Genomic DNA, 20,565 nt, shown 5'->3' with positions numbered 1-20,565 from the left:
CACATATCACAGTCATAGTCAGTACATTCATCTACAGATAGCTAGGTGAGACAACCACATATCACAGTCATAGTCAGTACATTCATCTACAGATAGCTAGGTGGGACAACCACATATCACAGTCATAGTCAGTACATTCATCTCCAGATAGCTAGGTGGGACAACCACATATCACAGTCATAGTCAGTACATTCATCTGCAGATAGCTAGGTGAGACAACCACATATCACAGTCATAGTCAGTACATTCATCTACAGATAGCTAGGTGAGACAACCACATATCACAGTCATAGTCAGTACATTCATCTACAGATAGCTAGGTGAGACAACCACATATCACAGTCATAGTCAGTACATTCATCTTCAGATATCTAGGTGAGACAACCACATATCACAGTCAGTACATTCATCTACAGATAGCTAGGTGGGACAACCACATATCACAGTCATAGTCAGTACATTCATCTACAGATAGCTAGGTGAGACAACCACATATCTCAGTCATAGTCAGTACATTCATCTACAGATAGCTAGGTGAGACAACCACATATCACAGTCAGTACATTCATCTTCAGATAGCTAGGTGAGACAACCACATATCATAGTCAGTACATTCATCTTCAGATAGCTAGGTGAGACAACCACATATCATAGTCAGTACATTCATCTACAGATAGCTAGGTGAGACAACCACATATCACAGTCATAGTCAGTACATTCATCTACAGATAGCTAGGTGGGACAACCACATATCACAGTCATAGTCAGTACATTCATCTACAGAGAGCTAGGTGAGACAACCACATATCACAGTCATAGTCAGTACATTCATCTACAGATAGCTAGGTGAGACAACCACATATCATAGTCAGTACATTCATCTACAGATAGCTAGGTGAGACAACCACATATCACAGTCATAGTCAGTACATTCATCTTCAGATAGCTAGGTGAGACAACCACATATCACAGTCATAGTCAGTACATTCATCTTCAGATAGCTAGGTGAGACAACCACATATCATAGTCAGTACATTCATCTACAGATAGCTAGGTGAGACAACCACATATCACAGTCATAGTCAGTACATTCATCTCCAGATAGCTAGGTGGGACAACCACATATCACAGTCATAGTCAGTACATTCATCTACAGATAGCTAGGTGAGACAACCACATATCACAGTCATAGTCAGTACATTCATCTTCAGATAGCTAGGTGAGACAACCACATATCACAGTCATAGTCAGTACATTCATCTTCAGATAGCTAGGTGGGACAACCACATATCACAGTCATAGTCAGTACATTCATCTACAGATAGCTAGGTGGGACAACCACATATCACAGTCATAGTCAGTACATTCATCTTCAGATAGCTAGGTGGGACAACCACATATCACAGTCATAGTCAGTACATTCATCTACAGATAGCTAGGTGAGACAACCACATATTACAGTCATAGTCAGTACATTCATCTTCAGATAGCTAGGTGAGACAACCACATATCTCAGTCATAGTCAGTACATTAATCTACAGATAGCTAGGTGGGACAACCACATATCACAGTCATAGTCAGTACATTCATCTACAGATAGCTAGGTGAGACAACCACATATCTCAGTCATAGTCAGTACATTCATCTACAGATAGCTAGGTGAGACAACCACATATCACAGTCATAGTCAGTACATTCATCTACAGATAGCTAGGTGAGACAACCACATATCACAGTCATAGTCAGTACATTCATCTTCAGATAGCTAGGTGAGACAACCACATATCACAGTCATAGTCAGTACATTCATCTACAGATAGCTAGGTGGGACAACCACATATCATAGTCAGTACATTCATCTTCAGATAGCTAGGTGAGACAACCACATATCACAGTCATAGTCAGTACATTCATCTACAGATAGCTAGGTGGGACAACCACATATCATAGTCAGTACATTCATCTACAGATAGCTAGGTGAGACAACCACATATCTCAGTCATAGTCAGTACATTCATCTGATAGCTAGGTGGGACAACCACATATCACAGTCATAGTCAGTACATTCATCTACAGATAGCTAGGTGAGACAACCACATATCTCAGTCATAGTCAGTGCATTCATCTACAGATAGCTAGGTGGGACAACCACATATCACAGTCATAGTCAGTACATTCATCTTCAGATAGCTAGGTGGGACAACCACATATCACAGTCATAGTCAGTACATTCATCTTCAGATAGCTAGGTGAGACAACCACATATCACAGTCATAGTCAGTACATTCATCTACAGATAGCTAGGTGAGACAACCACATATCACAGTCATAGTCAGTACATTCATCTACAGATAGCTAGGTGAGACAACCACATATCACAGTCATAGTCAGTACATTCATCTGCAGATAGCTAGGTGGGACAACCACATATCACAGTCATAGTCAGTACATTCATCTGCAGATAGCTAGGTGAGACAACCACATATCACAGTCATAGTCAGTACATTCATCTACAGATAGCTAGGTGGGACAACCACATATCACAGTCATAGTCAGTACATTCATCTGCAGATAGCTAGGTGGGACAACCACATATCACAGTCATAGTCAGTACATTCATCTACAGATAGCTAGGTGAGACAACCACATATCACAGTCATAGTCAGTACATTCATCTACAGATAGCTAGGTGGGACAACCACATATCACAGTCATAGTCAGTACATTCATCTCCAGATAGCTAGGTGGGACAACCACATATCACAGTCATAGTCAGTACATTCATCTTCAGATAGCGAGGTGGGACAACCACATATCACAGTCAGTACATTCATCTACAGATAGCTAGGTGAGACAACCACATATCACAGTCATAGTCAGTACATTCATCTTCAGATAGCTAGGTGAGACAACCACATATCATAGTCAGTACATTCATCTACAGATAGCTAGGTGAGACAACCACATATCACAGTCATAGTCAGTACATTCATCTACAGATAGCTAGGTGGGACAACCACATATCACAGTCATAGTCAGTACATTCATCTTCAGATAGCTAGGTGAGACAACCACATATCACAGTCATAGTCAGTACATTCATCTACAGATAGCTAGGTGAGACAACCACATATCTCAGTCATAGTCAGTACATTCATCTACAGATAGCTAGGTGGGACAACCACATATCACAGTCATAGTCAGTACATTCATCTACAGATAGCTAGGTGAGACAACCACATATCACAGTCATAGTCAGTACATTCATCTTCAGATAACTAGGTGGGACAACCACATATCACAGTCATAGTCAGTACATTCATCTACAGATAGCTAGGTGAGACAACCACATATCACAGTCATAGTCAGTACATTCATCTTCAGATAGCTAGGTGAGACAACCACATATCACAGTCATAGTCAGTACATTCATCTTCAGATAGCTAGGTGAGACAACCACATATCATAGTCAGTACATTCATCTACAGATAGCTAGGTGAGACAACCACATATCACAGTCATAGTCAGTACATTCATCTTCAGATAGCTAGGTGAGACAACCACATATCACAGTCATAGTCAGTACATTCATCTACAGATAGCTAGGTGGGACAACCACATATCATAGTCAGTACATTCATCTTCAGATAGCTAGGTGAGACAACCACATATCACAGTCATAGTCAGTACATTCATCTACAGATAGCTAGGTGAGACAACCACATATCTCAGTCATAGTCAGTACATTCATCTACAGATAGCTAGGTGAGACAACCACATATCACAGTCATAGTCAGTACATTCATCTACAGATAGCTAGGTGGGACAACCACATATCACAGTCATAGTCAGTACATTCATCTACAGATAGCTAGGTGAGACAACCACATATCACAGTCATAGTCAGTACATTCATCTGCAGATAGCTAGGTGAGACAACCACATATCACAGTCATAGTCAGTACATTCATCTACAGATAGCTAGGTGAGACAACCACATATCACAGTCATAGTCAGTACATTCATCTACAGATAGCTAGGTGAGACAACCACATATCACAGTCATAGTCAGTACATTCATCTGCAGATAGCTAGGTGAGACAACCACATATCACAGTCATAGTCAGTACATTCATCTACAGATAGCTAGGTGAGACAACCACATATCACAGTCATAGTCAGTACATTCATCTACAGATAGCTAGGTGAGACAACCACATATCACAGTCATAGTCAATACATTCATCTTCAGATAGCTAGGTGGGACAACCACATATTACAGTCATAGTCAGTACATTCATCTTCAGATAGCTAGGTGAGACAACCACATATCTCAGTCATAGTCAGTACATTCATCTTCAGATAGCTAGGTGAGACAACCACATATCACAGTCATAGTCAGTACATTCATCTACAGATAGCTAGGTGAGACAACCACATATCTCAGTCATAGTCAGTACATTCATCTTCAGATAGCTAGGTGAGACAACCACATATCACAGTCATAGTCAGTACATTCATCTACAGATAGCTAGGTGAGACAACCACATATCTCAGTCATAGTCAGTACATTCATCTTCAGATAGCTAGGTGAGACAACCACATATCTCAGTCATAGTCAGTACATTCATCTACAGATAGCTAGGTGGGACAACCACATATCACAGTCATAGTCAGTACATTCATCTACAGATAGCTAGGTGAGACAACCACATATCACAGTCATAGTCAGTACATTCATCTACAGATAGCTAGGTGGGACAACCACATATCACAGTCATAGTCAGTACATTCATCTTCAGATAGCTAGGTGAGACAGCCACATATCACAGTCATAGTCAGTACATTCATCTTCAGATAGCTAGGTGGGACAACCACATATCACAGTCATAGTCAATACATTCATCTTCAGATAGCTAGGTGGGACAACCACATATCATAGTCAGTACATTCATCTACAGATAGCTAGGTGAGACAACCACATATCACAGTCATAGTCAGTACATTCATCTTCAGATAGCTAGGTGAGACAACCACATATCACAGTCATAGTCAATACATTCATCTTCAGATAGCTAGGTGGGACAACCACATATCACAGTCATAGTCAGTACATTCATCTCCAGATAGCTAGGTGAGACAACCACATATCACAGTCATAGTCAGTACATTCATCTTCAGATAGCTAGGTGAGACAACCACATATCACAGTCATAGTCAGTACATTCATCTACAGATAGCTAGGTGAGAACCACATATCACAGTCATAGTCAGTACATTCATCTACAGATAGCTAGGTGAGACAACCACATATCACAGTCATAGTCAGTACATTCATCTGCAGATAGCTAGGTGGGACAACCACATATCACAGTCATAGTCAGTACATTCATCTACAGATAGCTAGGTGAGACAACCACATATCACAGTCATAGTCAGTACATTCATCTACAGATAGCTAGGTGAGACAACCACATATCACAGTCATAGTCAGTACATTCATCTACAGATAGCTAGGTGGGACAACCACATATCACAGTCAGTACATTCATCTACAGATAGCGAGGTGGGACAACCACATATCACATAGTAATTACATTTAATTGAATTACAATAATCCCACAGCAAAGTCAGAGCTAATAAGGGGGGGGTTAAGTGTTAGTTCACAACAAGTTTTCTTTTGGGTGGAGGGGGAGGGGGGGTGCTGTGGGATTATTTAAGATACTGTTTGAAGAGGGAGGGTTTCAGATGTTTTCGGAAGATGGACAGGGACTCTGCTGTCATAACTTTGGGGTGCCAGGATAGAGGAGAGCTTGGATTGAGCTGGAACTGCCCATAGGGATGGCAGGACCAAGAGACCAGAGGCTGCAGAACAGAGTGCTCGGGTTGGGGTGTAGGGTTTGATCAGAGCCTGAAGGTAGGGACGGCCAAGAGACCAGAGGCTGCAGAACAGAGTGCTCAGGTTGGGGTGTAGGGTTTGAGCAGAGCCTGAAGGTAGGGAGGGCCAAGAGACCAGAGGCTGCAGAACAGAGTGCTCAGGTTGGGGTGTAGGGTTTGAACAGAGCCTAAAGGTAGGGAGGGCCAAGAGACCAGAGGCTGCAGAACAGAGTGCTCAGGTTGGGGTGTAGGGTTTGAACAGAGCCTAAAGATAGGGAGGGCCAAGAGACCAGAGGCTGCAGAACAGAGTGCTCAGGTTGGGGTGTAGGGTTTGAACAGAGCCTGAAGGTAGGGAGGGCCAAGAGACCAGAGGCTGCAGAACAGAGTGCTCAGGTTGGGGTGTAGGGTTTGAGCAGAGCCTGAAGGTAGGGAGGGCCAAGAGACCAGAGGCGACAGAACGGAGGGCTCAGGTTGGGTTGTAGGGTTTGAGCAGAGCCTGAAGGTAGGGAGGGGCAGTTCCTCTTGCTGCTCCGTAGGTAAGCACCGTGGTCTAGTAGTGGAGGCTTTGACTGGAAGCCAGTGGAGTGTGCGGAGGAGCAGGGTGACATGGGAGAACTTGGGAAGGTTGACATTAATAAATGCATTTCTGTAGCTTCCAAAATATTTTTCACAATGGTGGAGGAGAGCCAAGATGGAGGCACGGTGACTTCAACACAATGGTGGGGGAGAGCCAAGATGGAGGCATGGTGGCTTCAACACAATGGTGAGGGAGAGCCAAGATGGATGCATGGTGACTTCAACACAATGGTGGGGGAGAGCCAAGATGGAGGCATGGTGACTTCAACACAATAGTGGGGGAGAGCCAAGATGGAGGCACGGTGGCTTCAATACACTGGTGGGGGAGAGCCAAGATGGAGGCACGGTGGCTTCAATACACTGGTGAGGGAGAGCCAAGATGGAGGCATGGTGACTTCAACACAATGGTGGGGGAGAGCCAAGATGGAGGCACGGTGGCTTCAATACACTGGTGGGGGAGAGCCAAGATGGAGGCACGGTGGCTTCAATACAATGGTGGGGGAGAGCCAAGATGGAGGCACGGTGGCTTCAACACAGTAGTGGAGGAGAGCCAAGATGGAGGCACGGTGGCTTCAATACAATGGTGGTGGAGAGCCAAGATGGAGGCACGGTGACTTCAACACAATGGTGGGGGAGAGCCAAGATGGAGGAACGGTGGCTTCAACACAATGGTGGGGGAGAGCCAAGATGGAGGCACGATGACTTCAACACAATGGTGGGGGAGAGCCAAGATGGAGGCACAGTGACTTCAATACACTGGTGAGGGAGAGCCAAGATGGAGGCATGGTGACTTCAACACAATGGTGGGGGAGAGCCAAGATGGAGGCACGGTGATTTCAATACACTGGTGGGGGAGAGCCAAGATGGAGGCACGGTGGCTTCAATACAATGGTGGGGGAGAGCCAAGATGGAGGCACGGTGGCTTCAACACAGTAGTGGAGGAGAGCCAAGATGGAGGCACGGTGGCTTCAACACAATGGTGATGGAGAGCCAAGATGGAGGCACGGTGACTTCAACACAATGGTGGGGGAGAGCCAAGATGGAGGCACGGTGACTTCAACACAATGGTGGGGGAGAGCCAAGATGGAGGCATGGTGACTTCAACACAATGTTGGGGGAGAGCCAAGATGGAGGCACGGTGGCTTCAACACAATGGTGAGGGAGAGCCAAGATGGAGGCATGGTGGCTTCAACACAATGGTGGGGGAGAGCCAAGATGGAGGCACGGTGGCTTCAACACAATGGTGAGGGAGAGCCAAGATGGAGGCATGGTGGCTACAACACAATGGTGGGGGAGAGCCAAGATGGAGGCACGGTGGCTTCAACACAATGGTGAGGGAGAGCCAAGATGGAGGCACGGTGGCTACAACACAATGGTGGGGGAGAGCCAAGATGGAGGCACGGTGGCTACAACACAATGGTGGGGGACTGTATGCTATAGTCTATGCAGAGTCGTGGTCTGCTCAACCAGGGTCCAGCAGCTGTAGTTACATAGATCCGAGACCCGATGACAATTTAACAGGACACGATCCAGGAAGTTCGAATTTCAGACCCAAACTCGATCAGGCCCGGCTTGGGTCTCAGGTATATCGTGTTCACCTGGACCCATGAAGATCTCTACTGACAGCTGTCAGTGTAGCTAGCTAGCATGCTAACCTTATCTAGCTAGCTGTTTTCTGTCGTTGCTGTTTTTTTACTACACCGTATTCAACAGATTAGCCAGCTGGCTAGGCTGGTTCTGGAGCTGGATTTGTTGTAAGCATTTAGGGAATAGCCTAGCTATTGAACGGTTTGGTAATATGGATAGCCTAGCTATTGAACTGTTTGGTAATATGCATAGCCTAGCTATTGAACGGTTTGGTAATATGGATAGCCTAGCTATTGTACGGTTTGGTAATATGCATAGCCTAGCTATTGAACGGTTTGGTAATATGCATAGCCTAGCTATTGAACGGTTTGGTAATATGGATAGCCTAGCTATTGAACGGTTTGGTAATATGCATAGCCTAGCTATTGAACGGTTTGGTAATATGCATAGCCTAGCTATTGAACGGTTTGGTAATATGGATAGCCTAGCTATTGAACGGTTTGGTAATATGGGTAGCCTAGCTATTGAACGATTTGGTAATATGGATAGCCTAGCTATTGAACGGTTTGGTAATATGGATAGCCTAGCTATTGAACGGTTTGGTAATATGCATAGCCTAGCTATTGAACGGTTTGGTAATATGCATAGCCTAGCTATTGAACGGTTTGGTAATATGGATAGCCTAGCTATTGAACGGTTTGGTAATATGCATAGCCTAGCTATTGAACGGTTTGGTAATATGCATAGCCTAGCTATTGAACGGTTTGGTAATATGCATAGCCTAGCTATTGAACGGTTTGGTAATATGGATAGCCTAGCTATTGAACGGTTTGGTAATATGGGTAGCCTAGCTATTGAACGGTTTGGTAATATGGATAGCCTAGCTATTGAACGGTTTGGTAATATGCATAGCCTAGCTATTGAACGGTTTGGTAATATGCATAGCCTAGCTATTGAACGGTTTGGTAATATGCATAGCCTAGCTATTGAACGGTTTGGTAATATGGATAGCCTAGCTATTGAACGGTTTGGTAATATGCATAGCCTAGCTATTGAACGGTTTGGTAATATGCATAGCCTAGCTATTGAACGGTTTGGTAGTATGGATAGCCTAGCTATTGAACGGTTTGGTAATATGGATAGCCTAGCTATTGAACGGTTTGGTAATATGGATAGCCTAGCTATTGAACGGTTTGGTAATATGCATAGCCTAGCTATTGAACGGTTTGGTAATATGCATAGCCTAGCTATTGAACGGTTTGGTAATATGCATAGCCTAGCTATTGAACGGTTTGGTAATATGGATAGGCTAGCTATTGAACGGTTTGGTAATATGCATAGCCTAGCTATTGAACGGTTTGGTAGTATGGATAGCCTAGCTATTGAACGGTTTGGTAGTATGGATAGCCTAGCTATTGAACGGTTTGGTAATATGGATAGCCTAGCTATTGAACGGTTTGGTAGTATGGATAGCCTAGCTATTGAACAGTTTGGTAATATGCATAGCCTAGCTATTGAACGGTTTGGTAGTATGGATAGCCTAGCTATTGAACGGTTTGGTAATATGGGTAGCCTAGCTATTGAACGGTTTGGTAGTATGGATAGCCTAGCTATTGAACGGTTTGGACTAGAGACGTGTTTGCTGCTGACAGGCTATTCGTCTGCGCTACAGCAAAGCCGAGTCAGCTGTGCTCAGGCCGTGGCTCTCACAGCTAGGGAGAGTGAGATCGGCTACAATGACTCATGATGCAAAACAACACCCTGAGCGCATCGGACACGGAACACAAATACAAATGTAAAAACAACAAAATAGATAAACAAGTTCCTTCTTTCTCAGGTACCTTTCATTATAGGATAGACACTTGTGGTTTTCTAGCTGCACCAATGGAAGCAGTGGAGCGTGTAGTGAAATAATGGGTGAGTTTGTTTCGCATGGCCCGGTGCCCCAGGTGGGTAGAGATTTCTATTTAGGATGCATGGACTGGTCCAATATGAGCAAACCCCACCCACCTGGGGTTACCTGGCCATGCAAAATGAATTCACCCAAAACTTTAGTGGTCAAAATTAATTCATCTTGGGGGAGCGGGGTTCCAAAAGCGCAATCATATCACGCAATTTTAACATTTATCTACTGTAAATTCTTTTTAAAATCTTTTTTTAAAGACTCGCAAAAAAATAAGGGAAACTTGGCACCGCCTGTTTTAATTTGCTCCATCACTCAGGCAGCCAGGTGTAGGCTACGGCGAACAGCTGCTTGGCTCCGCTCAGCTCCATCACTCAGGCAGCCAGGTGTAGGCTACGGCGAACAGCTGCTTGGCTCCGCTCAGCTCCATCACTCAGGCAGCCAGGTGTAGGCTACGGCGAACAGCTGCTTGGCTCCGCTCAGCTCCATCACTCAGGCAGCCAGGTGTAGGCTACGGCGAACAGCTGCTTGGCTCCGCTCAGCTCCATCACTCAGGCAGCCAGGTGTAGGCTACGGCGAACAGCTGCTTGGCTCCGCTCAGCTCCATCACTCAGGCAGCCAGGTGTAGGCTACGGCGAACAGCTGCTTGGCTCCGCTCAGCTCCATCACTCAGGCAGCCAGGTGTAGGCTACGGCGAACAGCTGCTTGGCTCCGCTCAGCTCCATCACTCAGGCAGCCAGGTGTAGGCTACGGCGAACAGCTGCTTGGCTCCGCTCAGCTCCATCACTCAGGCAGCCAGGTGTAGGCTACGGCGAACAGCTGCTTGGCTCCGCTCAGCTCCATCACTCAGGCAGCCAGGTGTAGGCTACGGCGAACAGCTGCTTGGCTCCGCTCAGCTCCATCACTCAGGCAGCCAGGTGTAGGCTACGGCGAACAGCTGCTTGGCTCCGCTCAGCTCCATCACTCAGGCAGCCAGGTGTAGGCTACGGCGAACAGCTGCTTGGCTCCGCTCAGCTCCATCACTCAGGCAGCCAGGTGTAGGCTACGGCGAACAGCTGCTTGCCTCCGCTCAGCTCCATCACTCAGGCAGCCAGGTGTAGGCTACGGCGAACAGCTGCTTGGCTCCGCTCAGCTCCATCACTCAGGCAGCCAGGTGTAGGCTACGGCGAACAGCTGCTTGGCTCCGCTCAGCTCAGTCGTGACTCAGGAAGAGGAAGAACTTTGCAGGTGTTTCTGATTAGTAAGTAGTATCATGCTGGTGGCTGGTAACTCCTCACGTCATCTCAGAGGGGAATCTCAAGGCATTGACACGGAAAATGACGGAAGTTACCACTACGGATTTCCATCTTCAAGCCCAAATATATCATACTTTGACTAAAATGATGACTTATTGACTTTACATTGTTGTGCTCATGGGTATTACGTCTGTCTGTCTGTCTGTCTGTCTGTCTGTCTGTCTGTCTGTCTGTCTGTCTGTCTGTCTGTCTGTCTGTCTGTCTGTCTGTCTGTCTGTCTGTCTGTCTCTCTTTGTAGGTGGATAAAGGTGTTGTCCCCCTGGCCGGAACCGATGGAGAGACCACAACCCAGGGTGAGAACACACAGTCAATCACCAACCCAGGGTGAGAACACACACAGTCAATCACCAACCCAGGGTGAGAACACACACAGTCAATCACCAACCCAGGGTGATAACACACAGTCAATCACCAACCCAGGGTGAGAACACACAGTCAATCACCAACCCAGGGTGATAACACACAGTCAATCACCAACCCAGGGTGATAACACACAGTCAATCACCAACCCAGGGTGAGAACACACAGTCAATCACCAACCCAGGGTGAGAACACACAGTCAATCACCAACCCAGGGTGAGAACACACAGTCAATCACCAACCCAGGGTGAGAACACACAGTCAATCACCAACCCAGGGTGAGAACACACACAGTCAATCACCAACCCAGGGTGAGAACACACACAGTCAATCACCAACCCAGGGTGAGAACACACAGTCAATCACCAACCCAGGGTGATAACACACAGTCAATCACCAACCCAGGGTGAGAACACACAGTCAATCACCAACCCAGGGTGAGAACACACAGTCAATCACCAACCCAGGGTGAGAACACACAGTCAATCACCAACCCAGGGTGAGAACACACAGTCAATCACCAACCCAGGGTGAGAACACACAGTCAATCACCAACCCAGGGTGAGAACACACAGTCAATCACCAACCCAGGGTGAGAACACACAGTCAATCACCAACCCAGGGTGAGAACACACAGTCAATCACCAACCCAGGGTGAGAACACACAGTCAATCACCAACCCAGGGTGAGAACACACAGTCAATCACCAACCCAGGGTGAGAACACACAGTCAATCACCAACCCAGGGTGAGAACACACAGTCAATCACCAACCCAGGGTGATAACACACAGTCAATCACCAACCCAGGGTGAGAACACACACAGTCAATCACCAACCCAGGGTGAGAACACACAGTCAATCACCAACCCAGGGTGAGAACACACAGTCAATCACTATAATAAACTCTCTAGCTGCTTAATCAGTTACTGATTAAGGAGCTATTGGTTGTACATAACCACATAGCCACATAACTACATAACCACATAACTACATAACCACATAACTACATAACCGTGTGTGTGTGTGTGTGTGTGTGTGTGTGTGTGTGTGTGTAGGTCTGGACGGCCTGGCAGAGCGTTGTGCTCAGTATAAGAAGGATGGAGCAGACTTCGCTAAGTGGCGTAGCGTCCTGAAGATCAGCGACAACACCCCCTCAGAACTCGCCATCATGGAGAACGCCAACGTACTGGCACGCTACGCCAGCATCTGTCAACAGGTAGGGTGTGTGTGTGTGTGTGTGTGTGTGTGTGTGTGTGTGTGTGTGTGTGTGTGTGTGTGTGTGTGTGTGTGTGTGTGTGTGTGTGTGTGTGTGTGTGTGTAACTCCCCTGTGTGTGTTTTTCAGAACGGCATCGTTCCCATCGTGGAGCCTGAGATCCTTCCTGACGGAGACCACGACCTGAAACGTTGTCAGTACATCACTGAGAAGGTAATGGTCCAACCTGGCAACCCTGACCCAACCTGGCGCCCTTTACCCAACCTGGCGCCCTTTACCCAACCTGGCGACCCTGACCCAACCTGGCGCCCTTTACCCAACCTGGCGACCCTGACCCAACCTGGCGACCCTGACCCTACCTGGCGACCCTGACCCAACCTGGCGACCCTGACCCAACCTGGCGCCCTTTACCCAACCTGGCGCCCTTTACCCAACCTGGCGCCCCTGACCCAACCTGGCGACCCTGACCTAACCTGGCGACCCTGCCCCAACCTGGCGACCCTGACCCAACCTGGCGCCCTTTACCCAACTTGGCGACCCTGACCCAACCTGGCGACCCTGACCCAACCTGGCGACCCTGACCCAACCTGGCGACCCTGACCCAACCTGGCGACCCTGACCCAACCTGGCGACCTTTACCCAACCTGGCGACCCTGACCCAACCTGGCGACACTGACCCTACCTGGCGACACTGACCCAACATGGCAACCCCGAGCCAACCTGGCAACCCTAGCACTACCCAACCTGGCACTAACTTAACCTCGCAACCCTAACACAAACGCAACCCTATCACTTACCCTAACCCAATCTGGAAACCCTAACCCAACCCTAACACTAACCCAACCTGGCAACCCTAACCCAATCTGGAAACACTAACCCAACCCTAACACTCACCCAACCTGGCAACCCTAACCCAATCTGGAAACCCTAACCCAATCATATCACTAACCAAACCTGGCAACCCTAACCCAATCTGGAAAACCAACCCTAACACGAACCCAACCTGGCAACCCTAACCCAATCTGGAAACCCTAACCCAATAATATCACTAACCCAACCTGGCAACCCTAACCCAATCTGGAAACCCTAACCCAATCATATCACTAACCCAACCTGGCAACCCTAACCCAATCTGGAAACCCTAACCCAACCCTAACACTAACCCAACCTGGCAACCCTAACCCAATCTGGAAACACTAACCCAACCCTAACACTCACCCAACCTGGCAACCCTAACCCAATCTGGAAACCCTAACCCAATCATATCACTAACCAAACCTGGCAACCCTAACCCAATCTGGAAAACCAACCCTAACACGAACCCAACCTGGCAACCCTAACCCAATCTGGAAACCCTAACCCAATAATATCACTAACCCAACCTGGCAACCCTAACCCAATCTGGAAACCCTAACCCAATCATATCACTAACCCAACCTGGCAACCCTAACCCAATCTGGAAACACTAACCCAACCCTAACACTAACCCAACCTGGCAACCCTAACCCAATCTGGAAACCCTAACCCAACCCTAACACTCACCCAACCTGGCAACCCTAACCCAATCTGGAAACACTAACCCAACCCCAACCCTAGCCCAACCTAGCAACCCTAACCCAATCTGGAAACACTAACCCAACCCCAACCCTAGCCCAACCTAGCAACCCTAACCCAATCTGGAAACCCTAACCCAACCCTAACACTCACCCAACCTGGCAACCCTAACCCAATCTGGAAACACTAACCCAACCCTAACACTCACCCAACCTGGCAACCCTAACCCAATCTGGAAACCCTAACCCAATCATATCACTAACCAAACCTGGCAACCCTAACCCAATCTGGAAACACTAACCCAACCCCAACCCTAGCCCAACCTGGCAACCCTAACCCAATCTGGAAACACTAACCCAACCCTAACACTCACCCAACCTGGCAACCTGTTGAACATGATATGAGTTTCGGACCTCTCTCTCCGTCTCCCTCTTTCTCTGTCTGTCTGTAGGTTCTGTCCGCGGTGTACAAGGCCCTATCAGACCACCACGTCTATCTGTCTGTCTGTAGGTTCTGTCCGCGGTGTACAAGGCCCTATCAGACCACCACGTCTATCTGTCTGTCTGTAGGTTCTGTCTGCGGTGTACAAGGTCCTATCAGACCACCACGTCTATCTGTCTGTCTGTAGGTTCTGTCTGCGGTGTACAAGGCCCTATCAGACCACCACGTCTATCTGTCTGTCTGTAGGTTCTGTCTGCGGTGTACAAGGCCCTATCAGACCACCACGTCTATCTGTCTGTCTGTAGGTTCTGTCTGCGGTGTACAAGGCCCTATCAGACCACCACGTCTATCTGTCTGTCTGTAGGTTCTGTCCGCGGTGTACAAGGCCCTATCAGACCACCACGTCTATCTGTCTGTCTGTAGGTTCTGTCCGCGGTGTACAAGGCCCTATCAGACCACCACGTCTATCTGTCTGTCTGTAGGTTCTGTCTGCGGTGTACAAGGCCCTATCAGACCACCACGTCTATCTGTCTGTCTGTAGGTTCTGTCCGCGGTGTACAAGGCCCTATCAGACCACCACGTCTATCTGTCTGTCTGTAGGTTCTGTCCGCGGTGTACAAGGCCCTATCAGACCACCACGTCTATCTGTCTGTCTGTAGGTTCTGTCTGCGGTGTACAAGGCCCTATCAGACCACCACGTCTATCTGTCTGTCTGTAGGTTCTGTCTGCGGTGTACAAGGCCCTATCAGACCACCACGTCTATCTGTCTGTCTGTAGGTTCTGTCTGCGGTGTACAAGGCCCTATCAGACCACCACGTCTATCTGTCTGTCTGTAGGTTCTGTCTGCGGTGTACAAGGTCCTATCAGACCACCACGTCTATCTGTCTGTCTGTAGGTTCTGTCTGCGGTGTACAAGGCCCTATCAGACCACCACGTCTATCTGTCTGTCTGTAGGTTCTGTCTGCGGTGTACAAGGCCCTATCAGACCACCACGTCTATCTGTCTGTCTGTAGGTTCTGTCTGCGGTGTACAAGGCCCTATCAGACCACCACGTCTATCTGTCTGTCTGTAGGTTCTGTCTGCGGTGTACAAGGCCCTATCAGACCACCACGTCTATCTGTCTGTCTGTAGGTTCTGTCTGCGGTGTACAAGGCCCTATCAGACCACCACGTCTATCTGTCTGTCTGTAGGTTCTGTCTGCGGTGTACAAGGCCCTATCAGACCACCACGTCTATCTGTCTGTCTGTAGGATCTGTCTGCGGTGTACAAGGCCCTATCAGACCACCACGTCTATCTGTCTGTCTGTAGGATCTGTCTGCGGTGTACAAGGTCCTATCAGACCACCACGTCTATCTGTCTGTCTGTAGGTTCTGTCTGCGGTGTACAAGGCCCTATCAGACCACCACGTCTATCTGTCTGTCTGTAGGTTCTGTCTGCGGTGTACAAGGTCCTATCAGACCACCACGTCTATCTGTCTGTCTGTCTGTAGGTTCTGTCTGCGGTGTACAAGGCCCTATCAGACCACCACGTCTATCTGTCTGTCTGTAGGTTCTGTCTGCGGTGTACAAGGCCCTATCAGACCACCACGTCTATCTGTCTGTCTGTAGGTTCTGTCTGCGGTGTACAAGGCCCTATCAGACCACCACGTCTATCTGTCTGTCTGTAGGTTCTGTCTGCGGTGTACAAGGCCCTATCAGACCACCACGTCTATCTGTCTGTCTGTAGGTTCTGTCTGCGGTGTACAAGGTCCTATCAGACCACCACGTCTATCTGTCTGTCTGTAGGTTCTGTCTGCGGTGTACAAGGCCCTATCAGACCACCACGTCTATCTGTCTGTCTGTAGGTTCTGTCTGCGGTGTACAAGGCCCTATCAGACCACCACGTCTATCTGTCTGTCTGTAGGTTCTGTCTGCGGTGTACAAGGCCCTATCAGACCACCACGTCTATCTGTCTGTCTGTAGGTTCTGTCTGCGGTGTACAAGGCCCTATCAGACCACCACGTCTATCTGTCTGTCTGTAGGTTCTGTCTGCGGTGTACAAGGCCCTATCAGACCACCACGTCTATCTGTCTGTCTGTAGGTTCTGTCTGCGGTGTACAAGGCCCTATCAGACCACCACGTCTATCTGTCTGTCTGTAGGATCTGTCTGCGGTGTACAAGGCCCTATCAGACCACCACGTCTATCTGTCTGTCTGTAGGTTCTGTCTGCGGTGTACAAGGTCCTATCAGACCACCACGTCTATCTGTCTGTCTGTAGGTTCTGTCTGCGGTGTACAAGGCCCTATCAGACCACCACGTCTATCTGTCTGTCTGTAGGTTCTGTCTGCGGTGTACAAGGCCCTATCAGACCACCACGTCTATCTGTCTGTCTGTAGGTTCTGTCTGCGGTGTACAAGGCCCTATCAGACCACCACGTCTATCTGTCTGTCTGTAGGTTCTGTCTGCGGTGTACAAGGCCCTATCAGACCACCACGTCTATCTGTCTGTCTGTAGGTTCTGTCTGCGGTGTACAAGGCCCTATCAGACCACCACGTCTATCTGTCTGTCTGTAGGTTCTGTCTGCGGTGTACAAGGTCCTATCAGACCACCACGTCTATCTGTCTGTCTGTAGGTTCTGTCTGCGGTGTACAAGGCCCTATCAGACCACCACGTCTATCTGTCTGTCTGTAGGTTCTGTCTGCGGTGTACAAGGCCCTATCAGACCACCACGTCTATCTGTCTGTCTGTAGGTTCTGTCTGCGGTGTACAAGGCCCTATCAGACCACCACGTCTATCTGTCTGTCTGTAGGTTCTGTCTGCGGTGTACAAGGCCCTATCAGACCACCACGTCTATCTGTCTGTCTGTAGGTTCTGTCTGCGGTGTACAAGGCCCTATCAGACCACCACGTCTATCTGTCTGTCTGTAGGATCTGTCTGCGGTGTACAAGGCCCTATCAGACCACCACGTCTATCTGTCTGTCTGTAGGTTCTGTCTGCGGTGTACAAGGCCCTATCAGACCACCACGTCTATCTGTCTGTCTGTAGGTTCTGTCTGCGGTGTACAAGGCCCTATCAGACCACCACGTCTATCTGTCTGTCTGTAGGTTCTGTCTGCGGTGTACAAGGCCCTATCAGACCACCACGTCTATCTGTCTGTCTGTAGGTTCTGTCTGCGGTGTACAAGGCCCTATCAGACCACCACGTCTATCTGGAGGGGACCCTGCTGAAGCCCAACATGGTGACTCCCGGACACTCCTGCCCCCAAAAATACACTAATGAGGAGATCGCCATGGCTACGGTCACTGCCCTCCGCCGCACCGTACCCCCTGCCGTCACAGGTACACACACACACACACACACAGACACACAGACAGACGGACATGCATGATCACATAGACACTTTATATTTGTGTGAATGTTTTACATTCTGTCTATATCTAACTGCATGTGCGTCTATCCCTCCCTCCCTCCCTCCCTCCCTCCCTCCCTCCCTCCCTCCCTCCCTCCATCCCTCCCTCCCTCCCTCCCTCCCTTCCTCCCCCCCCTCCCTTCCTCCCTCCCCCCCTCCCTTCCTCCCTTCCTCCTCCCTCCCTCCCTCCCTTCCTCCTCCCTCCCTCTCCTCCCTTCTTCCTCCCTCCCTTCCTCCTCCCTCCCTTCCTCTTCCCTTCTTCCTCCCTCCCTTCCTCCTCCCTTCCTTCCTCTTCCCTCCCTCCCTCCTCAGGTGTGACGTTCCTGTCAGGGGGCCAGTCAGAGGAGGAGGCCAGTATTAACCTGAATGCTATCAACACCTGTCCTCTGGGTAAACCCTGGGCCTTGACCTTCTCCTATGGTCGTGCCCTGCAGGCCTCAGCCCTCAACGCCTGGAGAGGAGAGAGAGACAACGAGAAGGCTGCTGCAGAAGAGTTCCTTAAACGGGCTGAGGTGGGTGGAGAGGGGGTATGGGGTGTGGGTACAAAATAACTCTTCAGCACAGGACCTTCTATCTCTACATCTGTCTTCTACCACCTATCCATCTCTTCTATCTATCTAACTCTAAATCTGTCTTCTACCACCTATCCATCTCTTCTATCTATCTATCTCTAAATCTGTCTTCTACCACCTATCTATCTATCTAACTCTAAATCTGTCTTCTACCACCTATCCATCTCTTCTATCTATCTATCTATCTATCTATCTATCTATCTATCTATCTATCTATCTATCTATCTATCTATCTATCTATCTATCTATCTATCTATCTATCTATCTAACTATCTATCTATCTATCTATCTAACTATCTATCTATCTATCTATGTAACTCCTCCCCCCTCATCTCTTCTATCTATCTATGTAACTCCTCCCCCCTCATCTCTTCTATCTATGTAACTCCTCCCCCCTCACCCCTTCTATCTATGTAACTCCTCCTCTCATCTCTTCTATCTATGTAACTCCTCCTCTCATCTCTTCTATCTATGTAACTCCTCCCCCCTCATCTCTTCTATCTATGTAACTCCTCCCCCCTCATCTCTTCTATCTATCTATGTAACTCCTCCCCCCTCATCTCTTCTATCTATGTAACTCCTCCCCCCTCACCCCTTCTATCTATGTAACTCCTCCCCCCCTCATCTCTTCTATCTATGTAACTCCTCCCCCTCATCTCTCTCCTCCAGGTGAATGGTCTGGCTGCTCAGGGAAAGTATGAGTCAACAGGAGACAGCGGAGCGGCGGGACAGTCTCTCTACGTGGCCAATCACGCGTACTGAACACCCCAGGCCACGCCAACATCACAACCCACCGCTGCAGCCCCACCCCTCACCCACCAACCACAGACCTGCGTTGTCTACCGTATTTTAGAAACACCATCGTTGTCATGGCAACATAACGATGTGGTTAATATGAGTATTAATTAGTATGGGGAGTTGATGCTGAAGGGAGAGAGGGCGGTATCATGAAGAAGCTTTATTAAGTCCCAAATTGAATCCTATTCCCTATACAGACCTGGTCTAAAGTAGTGCACTATATAGGGAATAGGGTTCCATAGGGCTCTGGTCAATAGTAGTGACCAACCAGAGAGAAGATAACATCAGATAGGGACCAATCAGATACTAGATTACATCAGACAGACACCAGGGTGTGAAGTGTTGAGTTCCAGTTAGGAATGAGTAAGAAGAGAGGGATGAGAGAGGAGGGAGAAAGAGGAGAGAGATAGTAAGAGGAGAGAGAGAGGAGAGAGATAGTAAGAGGAGAGAGAGAGGAGGTAGAGAGAGAGAGGAGAGAGAAAGGAGGTAGAGAGAGAGATGGGAGAGAGGAGAGACAGAGAGATAGGGAAAGAGAGAGAGAGGAGAGAGAGAGATGGGAGAGAGGAGAGACAGAGAGGAGGGAGAGAGAGACAGAGAGAGAGAGAGAGGAGGTAGAGAGAGAGAGGAGGGAGAATGAGAGGAGGGAGAGAGAGGAGAGAGATAGTAAGAGGAGGTAGAGAGAGAGAGGAGAGAGAGAGAGGAGGGAGAGCGAAAGAGGAGAGAGAGAGGAGGTAGAGAGAGAGATGAGAGAGAGAGAGGAGAGAGAGAGAGGACGGAGAGAGAGGAGGGAGAATGAGAGGAGGGAGAGAGAGGTACCAATGTCAGCTAGAGACTGAACACAAAGGGTGGAAGGACAGACAAACAGTTAACCACTGACCACCAAGTCTCATCCTCTAACCTCTGTCTGTTTCTCACACACCTAACTATCTAGCTGTCAATCAGTCAATAAACTACTGATAATAACTGTATTACTTGCCATCTAAAACAGTCGCTGGGATTG

General features: G+C 48.2%; 1 protein-coding gene across 1 annotated transcript in view; it reads left to right on the top strand.

The window, feature by feature from the left end:
• Positions 1 to 19,989, top strand: part of aldocb (aldolase C, fructose-bisphosphate, b) — a 41,249-nt gene extending 21,260 nt beyond the window's left edge. Inside the window, exons 4-9 of the mRNA XM_038965161.1 lie at positions 11,477 to 11,531; positions 12,655 to 12,815; positions 12,943 to 13,026; positions 17,950 to 18,124; positions 18,508 to 18,707; positions 19,437 to 19,989. Of these exons, the coding sequence (XP_038821089.1) occupies positions 11,477 to 11,531; positions 12,655 to 12,815; positions 12,943 to 13,026; positions 17,950 to 18,124; positions 18,508 to 18,707; positions 19,437 to 19,529 (768 nt within the window). The 3' untranslated portion in view covers positions 19,530 to 19,989. The remainder of the gene's footprint in view (positions 1 to 11,476; positions 11,532 to 12,654; positions 12,816 to 12,942; positions 13,027 to 17,949; positions 18,125 to 18,507; positions 18,708 to 19,436) is intronic.
• The last annotated feature ends 576 nt before the right edge of the window (positions 19,990 to 20,565 follow it).

The sequence above is a fragment of the Salvelinus namaycush genome, chromosome 26 (genome assembly GCF_016432855.1).
Source record: "Salvelinus namaycush isolate Seneca chromosome 26, SaNama_1.0, whole genome shotgun sequence".
NCBI classification, from domain to species: Eukaryota; Metazoa; Chordata; class Actinopteri; order Salmoniformes; family Salmonidae; genus Salvelinus; species Salvelinus namaycush.
This window is presented reverse-complemented; position numbering and strand designations above follow the sequence as displayed.